This window comes from Oryzias melastigma, linkage group LG17 (assembly GCF_002922805.2).
Source record: "Oryzias melastigma strain HK-1 linkage group LG17, ASM292280v2, whole genome shotgun sequence".
Taxonomy (NCBI): domain Eukaryota; kingdom Metazoa; phylum Chordata; class Actinopteri; order Beloniformes; family Adrianichthyidae; genus Oryzias; species Oryzias melastigma.
The window spans coordinates 25,283,691-25,305,848 of record NC_050528.1 but is presented as its reverse complement, the minus strand read 5'-3'; the positions used below and the strand labels follow the sequence as shown (position 1 = coordinate 25,305,848).

At 36.0% G+C, this 22,158-nt stretch overlaps 1 protein-coding gene across 1 annotated transcript in view; it reads right to left on the bottom strand.

Moving 5' to 3' along the window:
• LOC112147697 (vertebrate ancient opsin) overlaps positions 1–22,158 on the bottom strand; it is a 79,370-nt gene that overhangs the window by 4,830 nt on the left and 52,382 nt on the right. The window contains exon 3 of the mRNA XM_024274251.2: positions 14,113–14,346. Coding sequence (XP_024130019.1) covers positions 14,113–14,346 — 234 coding nt within the window. The remainder of the gene's footprint in view (positions 1–14,112; positions 14,347–22,158) is intronic.

The following is a 22,158-nucleotide window of genomic DNA, read 5'->3' as shown; positions in this document are numbered from 1 at the left end:
CGTTTCAGGATTCTGATTTCATGCATATTTTCCCTAAATTATTACACCGCCTTCCTCGTAAAGTAGAAGCTCCTGTTCCCAGCTCGACTCTGGACATCTCATCACATTGATAGACAGACAGGAAGATTCTAAATAATAGAAGAGTCTAGTCACAGGTGGAAATTCTCACAATATATTCAGAAGAATTGTTTTAGCATTAAATTCCATGCACATTTGAGACATTTAGACCCAGAGGCCAACATGGAACAAATAATAAGACCATACTTGGCTCTGTTTTTCTGAGATCCTGTTTGTGTGGACACGGAAACAACACACTCTTGAGTAAACGTAGTATACTTAGTATACCTTTAGTGTTTCATGTATACTTATAGTCTACTACATTTTCTCACGGGTGCATGGTAAACCATGACAGGACCTGGTTACATCAGCAGGACTAGAGAGTATTTCAGCTGTACCACAATCACACTGAGCAACAAAAGAGGAGCTAAAGATTCTTCACCATTTTAAGAGCTTTGGTTTTTATAACAATACAAATAAGTCTTTTGGAATAAAACAAAAAGTTGACTAACATCACTAAAACAGAACAAACAATTGAACCATATTACATGTATTTCTCATAGACTGATGTATTTATAGTGTTCAATCTGGAATGTTACAGGATAGAGCAGGGGCTGAGCTAGAACATGGGGGGCATGAAGGGTAGTAAATGAGAACAGCAGAATGGAAGGCCAGATGAAAAAAACATATTTCTAAAAGTTTAATCATTATTATTGTTTTTATTTAATTTAAAAATGTTGATTCTGTTATTCTTTGCAATGAATAAGCAAGCTTGTGCTGACAATTTCTTAATCTTTGTCAATAATGAGACTAATATTGACTCAAAAATTGGGAAGGGGAAGGAAGACAAAGACTTTTACTGGGGGTGCAGCTACCCCCCATTATATATATATATATATAAACATTTGGCAATTGTTGATTTGTGCGTTGGTTTTGAGTGATATTGAAAAACCTTCTTCTGTGCATTTGATTGTTTGATACGAAATCTGGGGTTCTGGTTTCAGTTTCACTTTATAAAATTGTTTCACTGTTTGAGATAAAATTACTTGTAATAATTGTCTGATAACCTAAAAAATTGCGCACAAAAAAACCCAAAAAGTCATGTATCAATTGTGCAATAACCTTGACGGCAACCTTGAACTGCATGTGAGCGTTTCTGTCGCCTGTCTGATCTCGTTGGGCTGATTTCCCTTTGTGGCCTTTTGTTCTAGTCTAGTCTAATGTAGTCCATCCTAACAGTGGAATAAGAAAAGACCTCCTCTTTATTACAATTTACAAGGATTTTTCATCAGGCATACATCTCACAATTCCTTCGGAGACATATTGACTTGTGAATTTTGTGGATTTACCTGTTCAAAATTTGCACCATCAATAAAAAACAAAGAAAAAACTTTTAAGGTGCAAACTTTCAATTTGATGCTGTTGTATGACTTAAGTAATTGTGCACGAAATTTACCTGATCCACTTTTGACCACACCATAAAGACACAAGAAATTTGCAGGCATTTGAACTTTAGTGCAGCACTGTCTGTCAAAAGCTTGCTGTGAGATGCAGAGACAGAGAGAATAGGAGGAAGACCCCGAGGATATGACCAAAACTTCCACATGCACTGCCCATGCAAACAACATTCCTTTTGTCAGTTTCTCTATAATCTATATCTAAGAGTGAAGGCTATGGGGGGGAGCTGCCGAGAGTCCCCGCTGCCCTCAGCATGTTCAAACACCTCGCTGAAGACGGGCGAGAAACAAAGAAGGGACTGTGGTGAAGACAGCAGGCAAAGGGGAGAGGATGAAGTTCGTTAACATACAGACACTTCAAGGCTGTGGTCAGAAAGGTGAAGGCGATGACAGATGAATAGATGATGCATGACAGGCGTGTGGAAGGAGAAGAGCTGACAGAAAGTCTCGGAGTGATAGGGGTTACTGATGACTTGTCTCAGAAATCCTTTTCAGGTTCAGATAATGCTCTCTGATCTGTCAGACAATAGAGAGCTTCTTTAATTTTTAAAGACGCTTGGATCAAAAATAGCTTTGTTTCTATATGCTTGCACACAAACACCTAGGATGCCAATCTCATGGATCTTGATGTTATTTTGACGTGATAGAATCTGTCATCGCCAACTCCATTTGGGCATCATACTTTATTTAAGGAGGTCCAAATGAATAGATTTAATGATGGCGCTTTATAGGCCACAACTGTTGTAGAGTATCACTCAGTCCAGACAGAAGAATGACAAGCATCTGACTTCTCGGAGTTTCCTGGCACTTTCTTCTCCTCTCAGATCAGCACAGATGGCACAATTTGGATTAAAAGTCAATCATTTCCTGACACTGAAGTGAGCAAGCAAATCAATTTTGTAGATTTTTCTGCAAACTCTGACATTTGTGATGGAAAGTGCAACTGGGCTAAAATGATTCCCTGTAAGGAAATTGAATCAAGAAATGTTTAATATTACAGAGATACTGAAGCCAAAAAGGGCATTTAACCGAATATACTGTAACTCAGCAAATCACACTTAAATATTGACGAGATCAAAGAAAACAGGACAAAGAAATTGTGATATTTTTAATTTAAAAAATAAAATGCTTAATTTTACTAATAAAGGTACCGTTGGGATGTTAGGAGCGTTTATGCATTAGTAACATGCCTCTGTATGGGCCAGTTTTTGGGTGGTCTATAGAGGGTCGTAGATATGAGTAGCTGCATCTTAAGATAAGCCCTGGAGTGTCTTGCAGTTCCTTTAAGGGACGTCATGAAAATGGAACGTATGATTTTCATGCATGTAGTGAGTGTATCATGGAGTATTTATAAAAATAATACAAGCTGCACACACTTAATGAAGTACAGGTGATGCTGTTGTACGATGCAAACACCAAACCACATTCTGATTAACTCACAGACAGACTGTGCATAAATAGCGAGCGCTTGAACTGCTCCACTGAGCAGCATTTGGGGGATCTGAAAGAATTCAAAATCTGTATGATGTACCTGGATCTACATTACTTCACCCATTATCCCCCTTTAAGGGTTCACTACGACCTACTGCCTACAGCATGGTTGTAGAGAATAATCTGTATTTACATTATAAGGGATCATCTTGCAGTTTACAACTTCCCGTGGGCCAACCATAAAGGTTTGCCCATTTTTCACACTCAGGCACCCCATATCTACCCATAAGGTCAGACTGAGACGGGTGCAATCCAAACTAATTTATTAAAATGAATCACACTTTTTTTCTAGCCATTCCTACTGCAGATAACTTAGATCAGAAGAGAATAGATTCTTATTGACGTGACACATTGGATTCAGATAAATACCAGTTAAAATGATTGGGGATAATTAGAAAAGGTGAATCTGGAGCTGCAGCCTAATCAAATTTGACCTACACCGTGATGACGTGTCTAAATATGACTCAACTGTTTTGGTATTCATCTGTTTATAAGTGTTCTCTGATGACATATGACTCATGAGGACCACTACAAAGTTATCTTTGAGTGAAAAATGTGGCGAGAGTTAGCCTGTTACCACAGCAAATGAGGGCATGAGAATTTAATCTTTGGAGCATGTTTTAAAAATCTATAAATGTGTATTGATTCCATATTTCACCTAATTTATGTTCTTATAGATATTTTTATTTTTTAATCAGTTGTAGCTTTTAGATGTGCTTTACACCTTAACTTGTTTAAAATATTAACTTTATGAAGGTGTTTATAAAACTCTCAACTTTAAAATACGTATAAATGCTGTGTAAAGTAGGTTTTCTGTTCTCTTTTTTTAGCCTGATAAAGAATTTATATAAAACAGTTTTCTATCTTATACAGTTTTTTACTGCAAAAATAAGTTGCAGTTGAAATATGTGGATCCATTTAAACTCAAATAACAGTTCTGGTCACTTTTGGAGTTTTTGTAAAAGACAAGAGTAAAAAAACTAAACATTTTTTAGCAAAGAGTTGTATCAAAATAATGTAAATTGTGGCTACAAAGCTAAACAAGCAGATACTGTGAGTATCAGATATTTTTCAGCGAACATTTTTTTCTAGATGCCTTTACAGTCAAATATAAGGAATAATCTGTCAGTTTGTGCTCATCCATGGAATTAAAATATAATACAGTATGGCAAGTGCTTCATGCCTGATGATAAAAGATTTAAAATGTCAAAGTGATGAGGGAACATAACATTTGTCTCCAGTGTTGTCATTAAAAAAGAGTAAAGAGGCTTCAGTAAAAGTTACATTTCTGGTATACCAGGAGACAAAGCAGATGGTCCTTCAGAGGTTCATCTATTCTTTGAGTTTCTCATGAATAAAAACTCCAGTTAACACATTTTGGAATTAAATATTTAAGCAGCAGTGGAGCAGATTAGAGGGAATCCCAGCCCCTGAGCAAATATCTTGATAAGTCACCACAGTAAAGACTTTGAATCTGCATAAACAGTCTGTTTACAATTGTTTAATTATGACTTTACCAATGTTTAGCTATAATCTTTAGGACTGATGCAACTGCAGCTCGTGACAGGATAATTTATCATTTTTGGCTTGTTTGAGACAGTGTAAGCTTCTGCTGAGTTTCATACTTTTTTGGTGCAAACAAGAAGATTCAGTTTTTTTTCCTTCTGCATTTAGTTTTAACTTTCTTTAAAAGGATGAAAGTTGCAGCGTTTGCTCATGTAGCTGTAAATAAGCATGTAAACAAAAAAAAAAGGCAAACCTGACAGCACTAATGCTACAAAATGAAGCTTGAATGTTGCATGCCCTGAATTCATACCAAAATGTCACAGAGACATTGTGGCAGCAGATCGTTTATGGACTGTCACATTTCTGGATCTTTTATCCATGTTTTGCCTACTTTTTACTCTTTACATTGTTCTTAAAATTAGGTGTTTAATTAATTCAAGATCCACTGATCTGTTTTTCAAGGGAGTCCCGGTCTAGAGGCAAAAGTTACACACTTTAAACTTAAAATAGCCTAATAAATACATATGAATAAATAAAACAGAATCAAAATTAAATAATGAATTGAAAACAACTACAGGTCAGTGATTTCATTTCGAGGTCCTTCAAAATATTATCAAACTGTGGCAAAGTTACAAGCTTTGAATTGTTTTTGCAGAGAGTTACAGTCCGTAGGTAGCTTATTTTGAAAGGCCATCTTCCCTTTTATGATGTATTTTAAACCTAAGCATCAACTTCAGGTTTATGTTGGAACATTTACAGACGTTCCTTGTGTTGCAGTAAAAAAAACAATTCTTAAGACAGAAAAAAGAACCTCGTTTCAGGAAATAATGATTTATTTTTGTCTAGAAAGAAAAATTGAAAAAGGTTTTCATTGGTGAAATGATCTCAGTTTAAGAAAACATATCTTAGTGACTTGAATCTAAAATAAGAATTCTTGGTAAGACCATTCCTGTAGCCAATTGGCAAATGTTTCTGCCTATTTAAAGAATGTCCATCAAATTTTCTGAATTTCTACCTTACTTCTAAGATGCCTGTTTTTAGTGTGCAAAAACAGCAGAAAATTGGTTTACATAGTTTGGTAAAATGTTAAAAAAGTAATGGTGGAAATCAGGTAACCATTAAACAGGCAGACGTCTAATAATTAAGAAAAACGTTTTAATTTTTAATTTTAAACCAAATAAGAATTTGGAAAAACTGTTAAAATAGAAATTCTTTAGCATAATAATCATTTCTTGGACTCAAATCTAAGCTGTTCTTGGAAATTAAAGAACTCATTCATTGTTATATATAATATGATAACACTATCGTGTATTTTAATATTCCGCAATACTAGAATTAAAATTTAGGTAAAGGAATGTAAATTAAATTAAGTTTTCATGAACTATTTAGAAAAATATTTATAAAGAAAAAGGTACAGAAAATTTACATTTACTTTCTGCTGTTTACATGTCTTGTGTGCACTTATAAAAAATGAAGTGGTTTTGTTTAAACACTTCTCATGTTTTTTTTTTTTTTTTTTAACATTATTTTGCATTGATCTATTTTGGAGCTGAATAAAAGCAACAATAATTGACTTAAAATATCATCCTCATAGATCATTTTAATCCTTTAGTCTACAAGAAGTGATTATAAATGATCTAATAACCACAATGAAAAACATTAAAGGTCAATTGCAAGTGTTAACGAGTTTTCATTTTACAAGCTTCAAGAATTAACTAATAATTGAGTTAAACACGTTTGAGTACAAAACAATGACAGCATTTGAAACCCTTAAGCATTGACACCTCTGCATGTGTTTACCTCTTACACTTCCTGGTCAACTTTCTCATGATCATACCTTAACAATCTTCAAACAAAACAAATGTTCAAAAATGAGAGACACATATTTTATGCTGAATACAATTTTAAGTGAGACATTTCAACTCAAATTCAACTTGTACAAAATCATTCTAAAAGGGAAATTTAGGCAAAGAGCACAGAATTTTCTAAAAAAAAAAATTGAATTCATCAGAAAAAAAGTAATTTGCTTCATAATGACTGTGATGATAAAAGAAATTATGTCATTTTTTTCAGGACATGTCAACATTCATACTCTCATGGTTTCATGTTGAATTTCATCAATAAATGTCATGCTACGTTCAAACGGCCTCTGCAACGCGAGTTCAAGAACCACTTCCAATGAAACGTCTATGTAAAATCTGGTTCACACTGGACGCGGAAGCCCTGCAAAACGGCGTGGAATGGAGCGCTTCCTTTTGGGACTCTTGTTAACCTGTGGTGTGGTTCACACCAGACACGGAGCGCCGTGGTTCTCCGCGGGCGACTCACACCATGCAGCGATCATTTTGGCATCTGTTTTTTTTTTTTTTTTGTCTAAGCCGCAAGTAATCCACGTTTCCTAGCAGGAAGTTACGCCAAGACACGTGAGATTTCAAAATATAACTGATTTTTCACAATAAAATACTGCGATTTACAAATCCGATCATGTTTTTGTATTTAACAGACTGTAGAGATGAATATAAACACACAAACCCACAAAACACAGACACTGAGACACACACATACACACAACTATAGAGGGGGGGTCTGATGATGGCAAAAAAAGCTCTAAACAACCACAGCTGAGCAGAAGCTCCTGTCGACCATCGCGGAAAAATACGTGTCCGTTGTGAAATGGAGGTTACCGTGCGGCTCCGCCCGCACACTGCTTCCGCGTCCGGTGTGGACCCAGCAAAAATGCTCGTCACTGGGCAAATTTCTACAACCTTTCTTGAGCTCTTTGTACAAAACATGAAGCAACTGAATGTGCCTTGTAACAATCAGGGACTCAGATTTGGCAGTGATGTATGGATGAAGGCCCCTTTAATTCAATGAAGTGCTAATTGTTTCATAATTGATGATGAAGGAGAAATTAATTATTTTAGTGTGTGTCTTGCCAGAATTACATGCCACTAAGTCTTTCATATATCAGAATACAGCTGGAAAAACTCTGGAGCAAGGTTTACGAGATTTGCACCACTCTGACATTTTGCACCAAGCCTCTTCTATCTGTGAAGTCATGTGCCAGTGTCAGCAGGGGACCGCTTTATACTATCAAAATGTAAAAACGCTTTATTCTTTATTTTAGAGTCTTAACTTTAACCAGTCAACGCAAAGAGAATTGTATTTACAGACAAAGTTGTGAAAACTTACCCATAATCCTCTCATTGTGAGACGTCCTCAGACATCCTGGCAGTCGGCGCTCCTTGCAGAGACAACTTCACACCAGCTGCTACTTGTATCTGTACAGCATTTTTAGTCTTCAACTCGCCTCAACTCATAGTTTCCATAGTAACGGGCTGGGAGGAATTGAAGACTGAAAATGACATACAGGACATTTGGTGTCCCCTTTTTTTTCCTCTCTTTCAAGATGCAGCCAGGTGTATGATTTGTTGGATAAAGCGACTCTGTGAGGTCAGTTAGTTGAGGTGGCCGTGGAGGGCATACTCCACAACAAATTAACTTAATAATAACTCTGTGAAGAAAGTTTACTCTTCAGACCAAAATATTACCCTTGAATGGCTTTGGAAAAAGAAAAGAAAAAAGATAAGATTTACTTCCCAATATACAGCAGTGTTCATAATTTTCTGTACAGTACATAAAATCCCTCTGACTGACTCTGAGGGGAATATTTTCCAGACCTTACACAGCATTTTGTGCTTCACTTAAACCAGAACGAGATTTCAAAGATTACATTCAGAAAAGGGGGTTTATCTGTGCGCTCCAGTGGGACAATCTTGGTTATCTTCAGTTGTTTTTTTTCTTGCAGCAGGATGAAGTGTGTTTCAAAATGAAAGAAAAAAAAAACCTTAAACCTGAGTCTAAATGTATTATGTACAAAGAGATTTGCTTTAGAAAGTCAATGGAAAAGGCAGAGGAGAAGACCAAAGCAAAGGTGGAATTTTGAAAAGATAACTTTTTGACCAAAATGACAAATAGAAATAGGTTGAATCATTTTTTTAAAGAATTTGTATATTTGGAGCAACAATGTATTTACATTTTAATTAAAAACTTCAATAATTCCTTTTGTTCAGGATAATCTCAAATCCTATAAATAAACACAGTTGTATACACATGTTTGATCAACTTATCCATACTCACTTCATATGTCACCACAAGTCATGATTACTAATTATTTAAATATGCCATTGGTTTTTGGTATGGAAACGTAAAGTATTCTGTTTTTTTAAAGCTATTTTTGTTCCAATTTAAAAAAAAAAAAAAAAAGTGTAAGAATTTTCTACGTTTTTTTGTGCTTTTTTTAAGAACTAAAAAAAGCATAGAACTACAAACAGGTTGGGCACTAACCCCTTCTGCTTATGAAAGGTATTAGACAAGCTTATATGAAAAGTTGAAAATCCACAATGTCTCTGCCTCATAGATTTGTGTCTGTTTTGTATATTTGCTCACCACAGTATCAGTTTTGTTCCTCTTAATTACTTTATCTACAGACATTGCATAATGTTAGTGAAGTGTTAGTTATATTTACCAATACAGTGACTTTTAACTGAATACAGAAAAAAATGAATGAAAAACACCTGTTTTTATGATTTTATTTAATACAATGCACTTCCATAATTTTAAATATTATCTTTTAATATCTTCTATTAATAATAGTATCAGAACATAAGATGACCACTTTATAACAATGAGCAATAAAAATAAAAAAAAACCGGAGCAATAATTATGTTTTTTTGATGGTTGATACTTTCCATCAACTGATAAAGTTTGCTGCATAAAAATTTCACTCCGGTCTATATTTTCTGACTTTGTGAACTTTTATCAAAACTCTCTGGGGCTGCCTGGACATGCGTTGCAAACTAATAAGCTTCATTGCTCCTTATGAAGAACGACTACATATCTTGGTAACTTCAAATACCTTGGTAAAAAAATATAAAATAAGTAAACAGCAATGTCATTGCTGACATAAAAGTTCATAAAGAAACAGGCAAGCTGATAAACAGCAAGAGATGCCTGCTTCTTTTGTTTATTCGTGATAAAACAGCTTCATAAGATCTCAGTGGTAAATCTGTGACGCATTTTGGTAAAATAACTCTCCCAACACCTTTTCAGCCATATCTTTAAAGCTCTGTTAACTTCTGTTGATTTTTTTTAACATAAAAGACTCCAGTTCATTCCTGTCCTTCAGTTCTGTCCTCCCACTTTTATAGTATTACAGAAAAATTGTTTAGCTCCATCTGCGTCTATGATCAATAACTGTATTTTTTCATTCAGTGTGTACCCCCTTATACAACAAACAAAAAGCCAGTTCACGACTAGTAAGCTAAAATATCCCCTGTTTTAACCACATTTATTAGATTTTGGAGACATTTTCATCACACTCACATGACCAGAGTTTATCTAAAACACTATTAATAAAACCAAAACACTCATTCTTACCAACAACGTTGCTAATGCTGCCTTTATTTGAAATGTAACGACAATAAAATAACTTTAACGATTTAGTAATGATGGTAAAGATCATATTTTATTATAAATTTGCGCACCACAAGTGGAAAGGGAAGCATAGTATTCATAAAAGCTAATTGAGGCATGTGTAACATAACCAGCCCAGTTTGGGGAAATCCCCAAACAAAAAGTCAGTTAACTAAATTTAGCTAATCAAATCATATTAATAAAATTGTCCAGCAATAAATGTTGAAGTTTGTTCCAAATGGTTTTATTCATGACGCCATCGAGTTCATCAAACGGTGCAAATACTTAAAAATAAATAGGATTTTGCTGCACTTTTGATTATATAAAGTGAGGGAAATTCATAAAAGAAGTCCATATTTTACTTAATCCACACCAATTAACCAGTAAACAATCAAGTAAAAAAAGAAAATTAACCAAATGTGAGAATTTCATGTATACAGTAGTTTAAGTATATTTAAATAACAAGTATATTTATTTCTCTTACAAACTAAAGTATGTTAAAAAGATTATTTTAATCTAATCAGTCATAATAATGGTGCACATTAGAGCAGATAGAGACTCACTTTAGTTAGTCATTATACACTTTTTGCTCTCTGGATCAGAACATCTAATTTATATTCAACAAAGACTTTTTGCTGGACAAGAATTATCTAATTTTCAGAAAGAAGAATCTTGGATGCATTTCAGCCATTGTTTTCAGCTCCAAACTCCATCTTGGCTGAACCTGAAAGTGCTTCATAAATAAAACTCCAGCAGAATGATTAAACAAAACTCGCTTTTTTCCACCCTCCTTTTCGGTTGGTGGAATTAATTTAATAACAAAAACAAGCAAAAAAAAAAGAAATGCATAGTAAACAAGACACTGGGTTTGAGGTCTGCGGTGGTTAATTATTCGGTTTCAAAGACTGAGGGTCCCTTATTCCTGAATCAGTTCATTCAAAATGTATGCAGAGCTGGTTTATAATCAGATGCGGCTCTTCACATGTGTACCGCCAGAGCCATGATGCGAGGAATTACTGATAAAAACATGTCTGATGTTGAAGTTCATTTCCCTAGCTTGTCTGCTTTTTAGCTTTCATCCTGTCTCCTGTCTCGCTGGCCTTTCAGCTACAAAAGGCGTAAGCAGGGCCAGCACTGTCGCCGAGAGCCAAAGAATGTGTCTGGGTCCTTCCACTTGTGACACATGTGTACTTTTGTTTGTTCCTCCACAACAGAGGAGCTTCGGAAACTAACTTTTTTTTAGCTAACTTCGTTTTAGATGGCAAAACAGTGCTTCTTGGCTTGTTTTTCCCTCCTATTTCTCTGTTTCGTTTTTACTATCCAGTTTCTGTGGCACAAAATGTTGATTTGCAGACTCCACGTGAATGTGATCGGGCATTATATTGAGAATGTTTCAATGTCAAAACATAAAAAGAAATGTTATTTTAAGCTCAAATGACTTAAACCTATGCATAAACATTGATAAAGCTTTAAGTAAAAAAAAAAAAAAAAATCCAAAGATGTGTACCATATCTTCTATAGGACGCTCAAGTATAAAAGGCATCAATGAATGGCCTGTTTTTTTTTTAAAATAATAATGGTAGTAATAATAATGATTTTTTCTGGGCTTTTCTAGACACTCAGTGCTTACATTAGCTGCGTTTCCATTGACTATGGAATTGCACAAATTGGATTTCCAATAATAAATTAGCCTAATGAAAACATGACAATTAAAACAAAAAGGGAGGAGGTGGTTTTTATCCAAATTTGATCAAAATTGGCCTATTTCACAGAACTACAATAGAAACACTTCTTTAATTGAATGAGTCATGTGAGCCACAAAAGGTCCCACAGGGTGACACAGCTCATCCAAAGTTGAGTGTGTCATGTGGAATTGTTGGATCCACGAGTCCTCTGTAAAATCACCAACCAGAATTTCCCCAAATTGCTTCATCCATAGCCGCTCCCACATAGCTTAAGATCGGTGTCTCCATTGATAGATGATGATGAGTTCTAGTGCCATGGCATAAATTTGATTGGAAAAGGTGTAATAGTGTTTTTTCAACATTTCTAGAATTTTGTAAGTTTTACACATATGTGTAATGGAAACGCAGCTAATGTCTATCCATTACTCATTCACTCATTGGGTGTAATATATAAGAAAAACATATTACAGAAAACCATTAAAGTTAGCCATGCTAGGGATTTAAAATAACATTTAACCTTTATTTGCAACATGCAAAAAAATAAAAAATAAATAACGAAGTCCAACACCACTTTTTGTTAGCCACGTTATACATTTCAAACAAGGTTAGGTTTTATCCTAAATAATAATAAAAAAGAAAAAAATAGACGAATGGGATAATAATAAACTGTTTTGAAAAATATATATATATATTTATTTATTTATATGGCTTATAGGTGTGCTTTATGGATCAGAAAATAAGGTCAAATTCTTTTTCATAATTTGGTTTGACTGCAAAAAAAAAATTACTTTTTCTCTGTGTTGTCATCTGTGTTCATGAACATGATATTGACCCAATTAATCTACACACAAAATCACACATAATCGCAAAGCACGTTTTTTTTTACAGTAGATTTTTATCATTGTCCTCAAAGGTGACATGAACTGAGTTGGAGTTAAAGAGTAGATAAAACAGCAGTTCTGAGTCAGCTGTTACTGGAACGTTTTAGTAAGAGCCCTCACTTAAAGTTATTAACTTCCAGACTGTTCAGTCTTAGGTGTTTGATTGATTTCTGAGGCATGGTGTGAATTCAATTATCAGCCGGGAACCATGGAAAGTCACACCAAAGCCTCAGGTTCAGTGACAACAAAATTGGCTTGAATAGTTTTTCCTCGTGACCTGAGATGCACCGAAATGACAGGAGATGAAAAGGAAGGACACCTCTTTACTTGTACAGGTGCACTCTTGCTTATTGCTTCACTTGTAAAAAACTTTCCTCAACAAGTTATTTTTTATAAGGCACAGATAAAGTGTCTTAAGTTGGTTTCACTTGGACCTGTGGACTTGGTCTCAATAGACGAGCAAATCTAATAATACCCAATCCTTCGTCTGGTTTGGTTTTCTTTCACTGCACATTTCAGGAAAAACCAAAGATTTAACCGAAACCAAGTGTGTGAAAAAATCCTTCCTGGAACTGTAAGACTGACTGGTGGTGGTAAACAAAGTCAGACCAGGAAATAAAAAGAAGCATGAAGATAAAACCTACAAGCCCCCCTAGCTCTCATGTTTCTGTGTCAATAATGGGTTTCCTCTCCACATTATGTTTATCTATCTTTTTGTTCTTCAAGGATTTTTAGGCTTGTGCTGTTTTCTTACTTTGTCTCTGCTGTTATATCATCATTCTTGTGGGAATTCACACAAAAGTAAACAACACCAAAATTCCATTTAGAAATGAACTGAGACATTTGATTTTAAGGCCCGGACCCACAGGATTTGACGGCCATATCACAGGTAAAAAATGTAGAAAATTTGCAATACGTGTTTAGAGGTGCTAACTTTTGGTCTAAATTGATCGAGAAATGCATGTTTGTGGAATAGCAGTGATACAGACGCTGGAGTCCATTCCACTACCACTCCACTGCTTTTTAAAGAAATTAACCTTATCAAGGAAATATTTCAATAGTAAGAAAAAAAAATAAGAAAAGAAAGCAAGCGTAGGTGATTAGACTAGACATTTTTTAAATAAGAATTCTTAGTAAGACTATTTTTGGCAGATTTTTTTTCTTTTTTTTTTCCTTGTTTAGAGATTTTTTTTTTTTTTCAGATTTTTTTTTACCTATTTCTAGAGGGGTTGTTTTTGCCGTGTTAAATATTGATGAATTACTGTAGTCCCTAATTCGTTTCCTACATTGTCAAAGTGGTTTTGACTAAATTCTGTTTACATGATTCTTGAAAATCCAAACTTATCTTTTCCATTTTAAGAGCTGAAATAAATGATAGTTTAAAAAGAAAAAATCAATTTATTCATCCACCAGCCACCCACCTATGAATAAATGCAGATTTTTGCCTGAAGGATCATTTTAAAAACAACTAAATCATGTATTTTGACCAATTTAAAATATTTTTCTTGAGTAAACTGACATGACTGGGTAAGAGTATGTCTTGCTACTTCCAGCCCTCACCTGTTTATTCATAAAGACATAGATGACTGGGTTGATGACGGTGCTCGTCTTGGCCAGGACTGAAGGAATGATGCTTGCTTCTGGTGTGACCAGGTCCGGTGGCCCAAAGGTGGCCAGCAAAGCCATGATACCATACGGCAGCCAGCACAGCAGGTAACAGATCACCATGATAACCACCATGAACAAAACTCGCTGCTCCCGCTTTCTGCTCATTGACACATTGATCCCACTCACCTGGAAACAATAATAGTACAGAGGAGAGAGGAAGACAAGTAAGTGCTCAATCTTCCGTGATGACAGAGTGTGTTCAAACATTTAGGCTTTGACGTCTAGATTTCCACACCTGAGGGAGCTGCTGGAGGAGGAGATTGTAAAATGAAATGTTTTAGTGAAAGAACAGCAGGTTACTCAGGTTCAAGTGATGAAAAATAGAGGTTTGAGACTGGAAGCACATAGGGAGAAAAGGTTAGACGATTTAGACAAGGAAGACTACCATAAATAGACTGTAATCGCCAATGGAAGGAAATTGTTTTAATATTATACACCAGGGATAAAATGTATTGGTCAATGTTATGTGAAAGTTTTATCCTAAACTTCATTTTCCCAAAAATGTATCTTCTCCCTTGGGGAAGTGCAGAACAAAGTAGCATGTCTTTTGATCTCTTTGTTTAAAAGGTTGTGCTTTTTGCAACACTGGTAATAACAACTTCCTCTTTTTTTTCTAGTTTGCAATTGTTTTGGGCTATTTTTTATAATTATTATTAAAAGTATCTCCTTTCTTTTTGTTGCAAATTATAATTGGATATAAAAAAATGTGTTTTTTTCTATTGAAACCTTTCTGCTATGGTGTCTAAATGGATTAGAAGGCTCGGAGTCTTTAGAACTTCCACACTTGTTTCTAACAGGTCGTGTCATTCCTTCCTGATTGATTCAGGCCCTTTGGCTTTATACGTGAGACCAGTAATCTCAAACTTGAGTTTAAGACGGACAATGATTTGAAGTGACATAAACAGAGTTGTGCTGTTTCAGATAGCTAGCTAAAATAATGCTTTTTCTAAAAAAATAAAATAAAATAAAAACAGCAGCTCCTGTCTTCATAAAACTTCCGGTGAAGTTGCAGTGATGTGCTTTTTTCAGTCAGGTGGTCTTTTCTTGCTGTTCTCCAACTTGTTCAAAAAGCTAATGCCAAAATTCTAGTTAGTCCATGGACAAGAAAACATGTAACTCAGGTCTATCTCTTGATTAATTTATTTAAAATCTATATTTGAATGGTTTTATTTGGTGCTTTTGTGTTGCAGTTGAGTTGCACAGTGCATGTGCCCCACCGTCTCTCTAAAGAACTGCATCCCCTTTGACCCTGCATTGGACTATGTGGGAATAGAAGATAGACATTTGTGTTGCAGTTGTTGTAACACTGCTAACATGAACACTGTTTTTGCTAATGTGTTAATTCCAACTGACTATACAACTAAACTCACATGAGCTCAAGGTAATACACTGACATCAACCTTCCTTCTCTTCGTACTTGAGCTGCCTCTGTTAGCATGTCTGCCTCATGGCCACATGTCTGCGACTGTCACTCAGTTTCATTAGCAGTGAGGTATTTGCTGATGGGACTGTTTTTGGGGGGGATTTTCATCATGCAGAGGTTGAGTTTTGAGTTATAAAGCAAATATGCTTTGCAAAAATGCACATAGAAGCAGAAAAAACCTGAAGATTTAAGCATTTTGAAAAACGAACAAGGCCCAACTGATCAGTCTTTGTCCTTCTCCTGACAACTTGACATGAAGAAAAATGACTCTTCTTACTCAAATCTCTGTGTTTGTACAAATACGGGTTACAACAATGGGGGTGGCGTTTGACTATCTGTCACTCTCCTGCCTATAATTGTTACACAGAGTCGTCTGTATGCTAAACTGAACCTTCAATCACAGACATGATGAAAACCATATTCTTTTCACAGAGTTGTGTTTTGATTCCACAGATTTTTGTGATCAAACATAAGAAAAAAACCAAAAAAAATTTTTTTTCTGTGGCAGACCAACAAAAGAAGTCAATGTGAGTCTTTCTACATGTTGCTCATTTAGCCGTCTTTACAAACTTTGTAAAAAAAAAAAAGAAAAAAATTCTCATTCACACAAACAATAAACCTTGTAGGTTTGCTCTTTTGTCTTTTATGCAGATTTTCAGCAACACTAACTTTGAAACTTTATATTTACCAAAAACGGGCATATTTCTTAGACAAGAATAAATTAGCATGTACACAAGTGGATACTCCACAGTAGAGTCATTTTGCATTGATATGTTAAATTAGAGATATCTGCATTTAAAATGAGAGTTTATTTATTTCTTTGTTTTACTCAAAGAAGGTTAAACTTTTTAGGGAGAAAAAGTCATACAAAGACTTCTACACAGCCACCAGGTTTCTTTTTACCGTATCGTGTTTCTTAGAGGCTTTTCGCACCAGCAAATCCACACACATATTTGCCAGGAGACAATTTGTTTTCTTCTTGGTCAGATCTCATGCCTGTTAGTATGGACACCACATTTCTGATTATTGTTTCAGTTATTAAATTATCCAAATATTACATGTTTACATGTAGAGTTTCAAATGACATTTATCCATTATTTCATTCCAACGCCTCTATGCCTCTTTCCAACACTAGCTCTAGACTGTATTTTAAAGTATTCCACCTTCACCACTTATGTTCCCTGAAACCTCCCCATTCCATTGAGTCCCACTTATTTACACACAGATACTTATTTTCCTGCAGCTGACCCTCATTCCTCTCTCGATGATACTCTGCCTGCTTCCTGCTCTCACTATAGATCACAGTGTCATCCGCAAACATCACGATCCACGAAAATTCCTGTCTAACTTCATCTTTATCTGTCAGTCTGTCCATTACCACAGTAAACAAGAAGGGGCTCAAAGTTGATCCTTGGCACTGTCTCACCTCCACCTTGAACCCCTCTGTCAAAACCTACAACACTGTCTTGCAGCTGTCGCACATCCTGCACAACTCCAATGTATTTCTCAACCTCATACAAAATAACATCTCCTCTTTTTCTAAGTTTAATAAGACACAATTCAATCTTGCTCCATGCAGGCTTTTTCTTTTCCAGCTCTCTTCTGATATATAAAAGACTTGGTGTCATATAACTCCATCTGGTAAAAAAAATGAAATAAAAGAAAAAAAAGAAAAAAATAATAATTTCTCCAATCAGTTTTAAACTGTTGGCACTTTAGTGAATTAAAAGTAATGCCATCCTAAGTCCCTGGTTGGTCAAAGTTCAACCTGGTTTAACTTTCAATATGAGTTTAATAGGCTTGCATTTGGACCATATAACACAAAAAACCAGTTGTCTAAAACTACAATGCAGAAGTGTCTGTGTTTTGAGAGGGGAAACCCAAAGCGAATATGTACTTGCACATACTTAGACTTTTCATTGGAAGTTGCTTTACATAGCTTTACATATTCTGGCCCACATCTGACATAGTCTGTTGTAAGTGCACACTATAGCTGCAATTTATAAATGGTGTATACCGGTACTTGTATAGCACTTTTCTACCTTCCTTGAAGGCCCAAAGCGCTTGACAGTCACAGACCCATTCATGCACTGGTGGCAGCTCTGCTGCTGAATACTGGCACCATCCTTCCACCAGAGGCAATTTAGTGTCTTGCCCAGGGACTTTTTGACACAGGGGTGGGCAAGGCGGGGATCGAACCTGCAATTTCCTAATCATGGGTCTAACTCCCTACCACTGCATCACAGCCACCCCCAAACATCTCAGCACAAGTTGGATTCAAGCCTTGCAAAATATCTGTTATCAAATCTTTTGAATCCAGTGTTTTTATCTAGCAGCATCCAGAACATAATAATAAAAAAAGGGTTCTAAGGACTTGAACTGGAAATTTTAGTTTCTGAATTTCACTTCACCTTTGCACACTGAATTTCCACCTTCTATTAGAGTCTCATTCATCTACTCTTTGGTATTAAGATAATCTGTCATTACATTTTAGCAAAAGCTTTTCTTTCCTTCGTCTCCACTTTGGTGGTAGTTCTGTTCAAAAGATGTTTTCACCATGCCAACCAACAACTGCTGGCTGGTGAAAAAAGCCAGCTTATTGATAGAGTGCCCTTACAAGAAACTGTTTCATATGCTAAACTGCAATCCCTGAAGCAGATTTATTAATATTTATGAGCTGATTCCATTTGATGGCACAAATAACTACAGGCTTTTGACAAAAGATTGAATGCTACAAGATTGGTAATGAGCATCAAAACAAATGAAGGCTTTAGGTTATGGACGATTGCTTGCCGAGCCACACAAAAAGCAAGTGATCTGCGTAAGGCCTTTGTTTGTGACAGTTTGAAAAAGAGTTGTAGAGGTTGAAGAGAAAAGTGGGGTTGATTATTACACGTGTGGACTGATGAGTGGGAAGTTTGACAGAGAATGCTCAGGAGGGAATCTCTTTATTTCTTTTGCCGTCTTAATTAAACATTTGATAGCTAATATCTCTTGTCCAGAAGAAAAAGGTGTGCAGTCTCCTAAATTAAAACTACCCATAAATAGATCATCCAGCTGTTGTGCTGTATGGGAAAATATATTATAGAGTGTCTTTCCTATCAAGGTATAACTCACACACAATGGCTGTAAACACATATGCATGACACCTTAAGGAAAAATAAAACAAACACATTATTTGCAAATAGCAATAATTGTCCAGCTGTATAATGTATCACGCTAAACGTGACTGTTGTTTAAAAATGAGAACTACCATTTTAACCTTTACGCTTCTGTGATGCCTTTTACCCAATTCTTTGCTCTATGCTTTTTAATAACAGTTAAGGTACATCGTCTATATTATTTATTTAGACAATAGATTAGGTAGAAGACACTTTCACTCAATCTTCACTTATAAAATTTGTATTTTTGTATAAAAATGTTTTTGCTTGCTTTATTGTAAAATTATAACAAAGTTCTGACTTTGACCAGAAATTCAGAGAAATTGAGAAACTTTTCCTTTTCAGAGGTGGGGGTCTGAGGGAAACATGCCATCTCCAATGTACCATCCTATTTTCTCTTCTCTGCCCAGGAGACTAGGGTCGCGTTAACGCCAACAACACAAGAGCAATCAACCATTAATAGGTGCCACCACCTCTGAGCCACACTAAGACCTCCACCATTACCCAAGCATTCTGACAATCACTAGATCATCAGCATTTGCACCTGCTCACAAAACATCTATTTATTTAACTTTTTGCCACACGTCTGAAGCAGTCAGCATGCATGTAACATGAATTCCCCATCAGCAGTAAAAACTGAAGATACAACTCTATTGCTAGATTCACACCGGTGTCTGACATGTACTTTCAAGCGACCACTTCCAATTAAAAGTTTATGTAAACTAGTGTAAAACATGTGTTTCTGGCTTCCGCGTTCCAAACTCTCCCATTCATGCATCACTAGGAAAGTTTTTGGCTCAATCTAAATTCTTTCCTTCTCCGTACCCCTCCATTTGTAGGGGCATTTGTAGTGGAAGTGGTGTCCAAAATGTTTTTTTTTTAAGATCCCACCCCTCCAGGCGGAGGGATACAAAACCCTTCATCGGGGTGGTAAGCCGGGTATCTCTGTGGCACAAAGGAAAAGTGCATTTCTTCACATGGGTGTGCTCTGAAGTACATACGTTTACATTTAAATGCAAGTAATGGCTTTTTGTTGTAGCAAGTTATAAAACCGCTGTTGTTATGTATATTTGACTGATGGAAGCTCCATGCTAATGCTAGCTGAGCGGCAGCTATTGATGACATCATTGAGCGGAAGTAACATCTGAATTCTAAGACACTATTTTTTTATGACTCTCCGTTTGAAGGACTGAATGTAGGGGTAGGGAGAAAAGCAGAATTTGGATGGGCCTTTGAGTCAGTTTTTGGGCTCTACATTCATGTTCACTCCTTGAAAGCGTGTTAAAAGTTAAACCAATTTGAACTTTGACCAATCAAAGTCTCGGATTTTGTAGTGAGGTATTGATGAATTCACGGAAGTGCTGATTTTTAACTGTCTGAAAATTGATTATGAAAGAGGAATCACGGTTTGTGTTTGGCCAGAATTATGAGACACCAAGTCTTTCATATATCGTAATAGAACTGTAAAAGAAAATGGAGCACATAATCTAGTATGGAGTATGGACAGTGTGAACACCAAAGGCTAAAACTGTATTCAAGAACCCTGTTAAAGGTGTTATAGAACGTGCATCACATGCCTCTGTGTACGCAGCATGAGGAGCAGCAAAATGTCTTTAGATGTCTAGTTGCCCTGACGAACTGAATCCCGCCACGTTGACAAACATTAAATTAAAACACAGTGAAGTTTTTCAAAAGAATGCAGGGGCACAGATGTGATCATCTCTGCGGAGGAAGTGCAGCTGTGCTTTTTTTACACTAGAGACAATGCGTTTGTTGTCAAGGTGAGACTCTTTTCTTTTGAGACTGAATTTAGTGCTGTCCACTGCTGTGTTGTTGATTAACTGTGGCAGGTGGCAGAGCATTAGACTGGGAATTTCTATTCATGTAAAATGTAGCCAAAGCAAATATTGACATCAAAAGACATAATCAACAAAAAGTCCTTATTTCTCCTCCCTGCCAGTATCCAATAGTTGTATTTTAATTTTGGTTGGGAACAACTGTGCATCCTGTGTATGAGATCAATCATTTAAATAACTTAGCACTAAAGGTTGCACAGTCAGCAAGAAGGTTTACGTGATTTCAAAGTGTTGTTCTTCTCACAGCAAGACCCAGCACTGCAGAAAACAGCTGAACTCATGCAAGCTTCTGAGTCTAAAAATCAATAAATCCAAAAAATGTATGCTCAGACTATGTACTTAACAGACTGTGCAGACCAAGAACCCAGCAGTGGGTTGTGCTGACAGCTGAGTAAAGCAAAAAAAACCTATATCTAACACATTTCTACAGAGATTTCACGCAAAATAGGAGTGTACATGGGAACATATCTAGCAAGTCTGGTAAGATGTTCGATTGTTGTAAGATTTGTGGGTTATGTCTGAATTACTGTGCTCTTTCAACACTTTTCTCTTCAAAGTTTGGCATTAAAAAAGCTGCTTTCAGTCCTTGTTAAACACAATTGTCTTCTGTGGGGTAAGGCAGTCTTTCCTGTGATCCTGTGATGCCAGACACATCTTTTGTAAAAATGTCCTCGCTGTTGGCAAAGCCATCTATTCTAATCACATTGTGTCACATGTAAGAGGATAAATAATGGTGTTTGGAGTGAGAGACGCAGATAAATTATACAGTGGTTCTGTGTCACTTTGAATATTTGACAGTCACACTTTTCTGCAGGCATTTCCTACTTAATGTTCAAAAGGTGATCTTGAACCATTCTGCTTTTATATCTGTTAATAAGTTGAAAATACGGTGGCATAGGATGTTTTCGTTGACTAGTAAAAAAAAAGTGTTTAGAACTTTAAAACAAAAAACAAAACCTTATGCCTATTGGCGGTTCCATATGATTTAATTTTGGAATTCTACAGTATATTTCACTGTACTACAGTCAGATGCAGCTGTGCAGGGGTTGGCCGATTGCTGCGAGTTTTTGGGTCCATCGAGGGTTCTACTGGTTGTACACAAGCGTGGCTGGATCTAGTGCTGTGCTGACACATAAAGCCGCTTATGTGGCAGAGGCAGCCCTTTGTTCAGTGCACAGGTTTCAGGGATTGAAAAAAAGAAAAAAAAGCAATAATGCATGACTGGGTCTTCTACTTCATCCTTACTTATAATGTGTTTTTAAAGGGTTGGCTATAACATATCACCTTCATAGAAAAAAAAATGTGCATAAATACTTTTTCTTTCTTCAGGCTCACTACGTCTACAATCTTAAACTTTCCCTGCATGTCCCATTCAAATGTGTTAATTTCTCACCTTCAGTGAGCATCAACTTGTAAAGAGTGGTAGGGTGCAGGTTCCTTTTTGAATCTGGAGGTGTGTGGAGACAGAGGACCCAGGACAACAGTTCTTAAGAAAAGG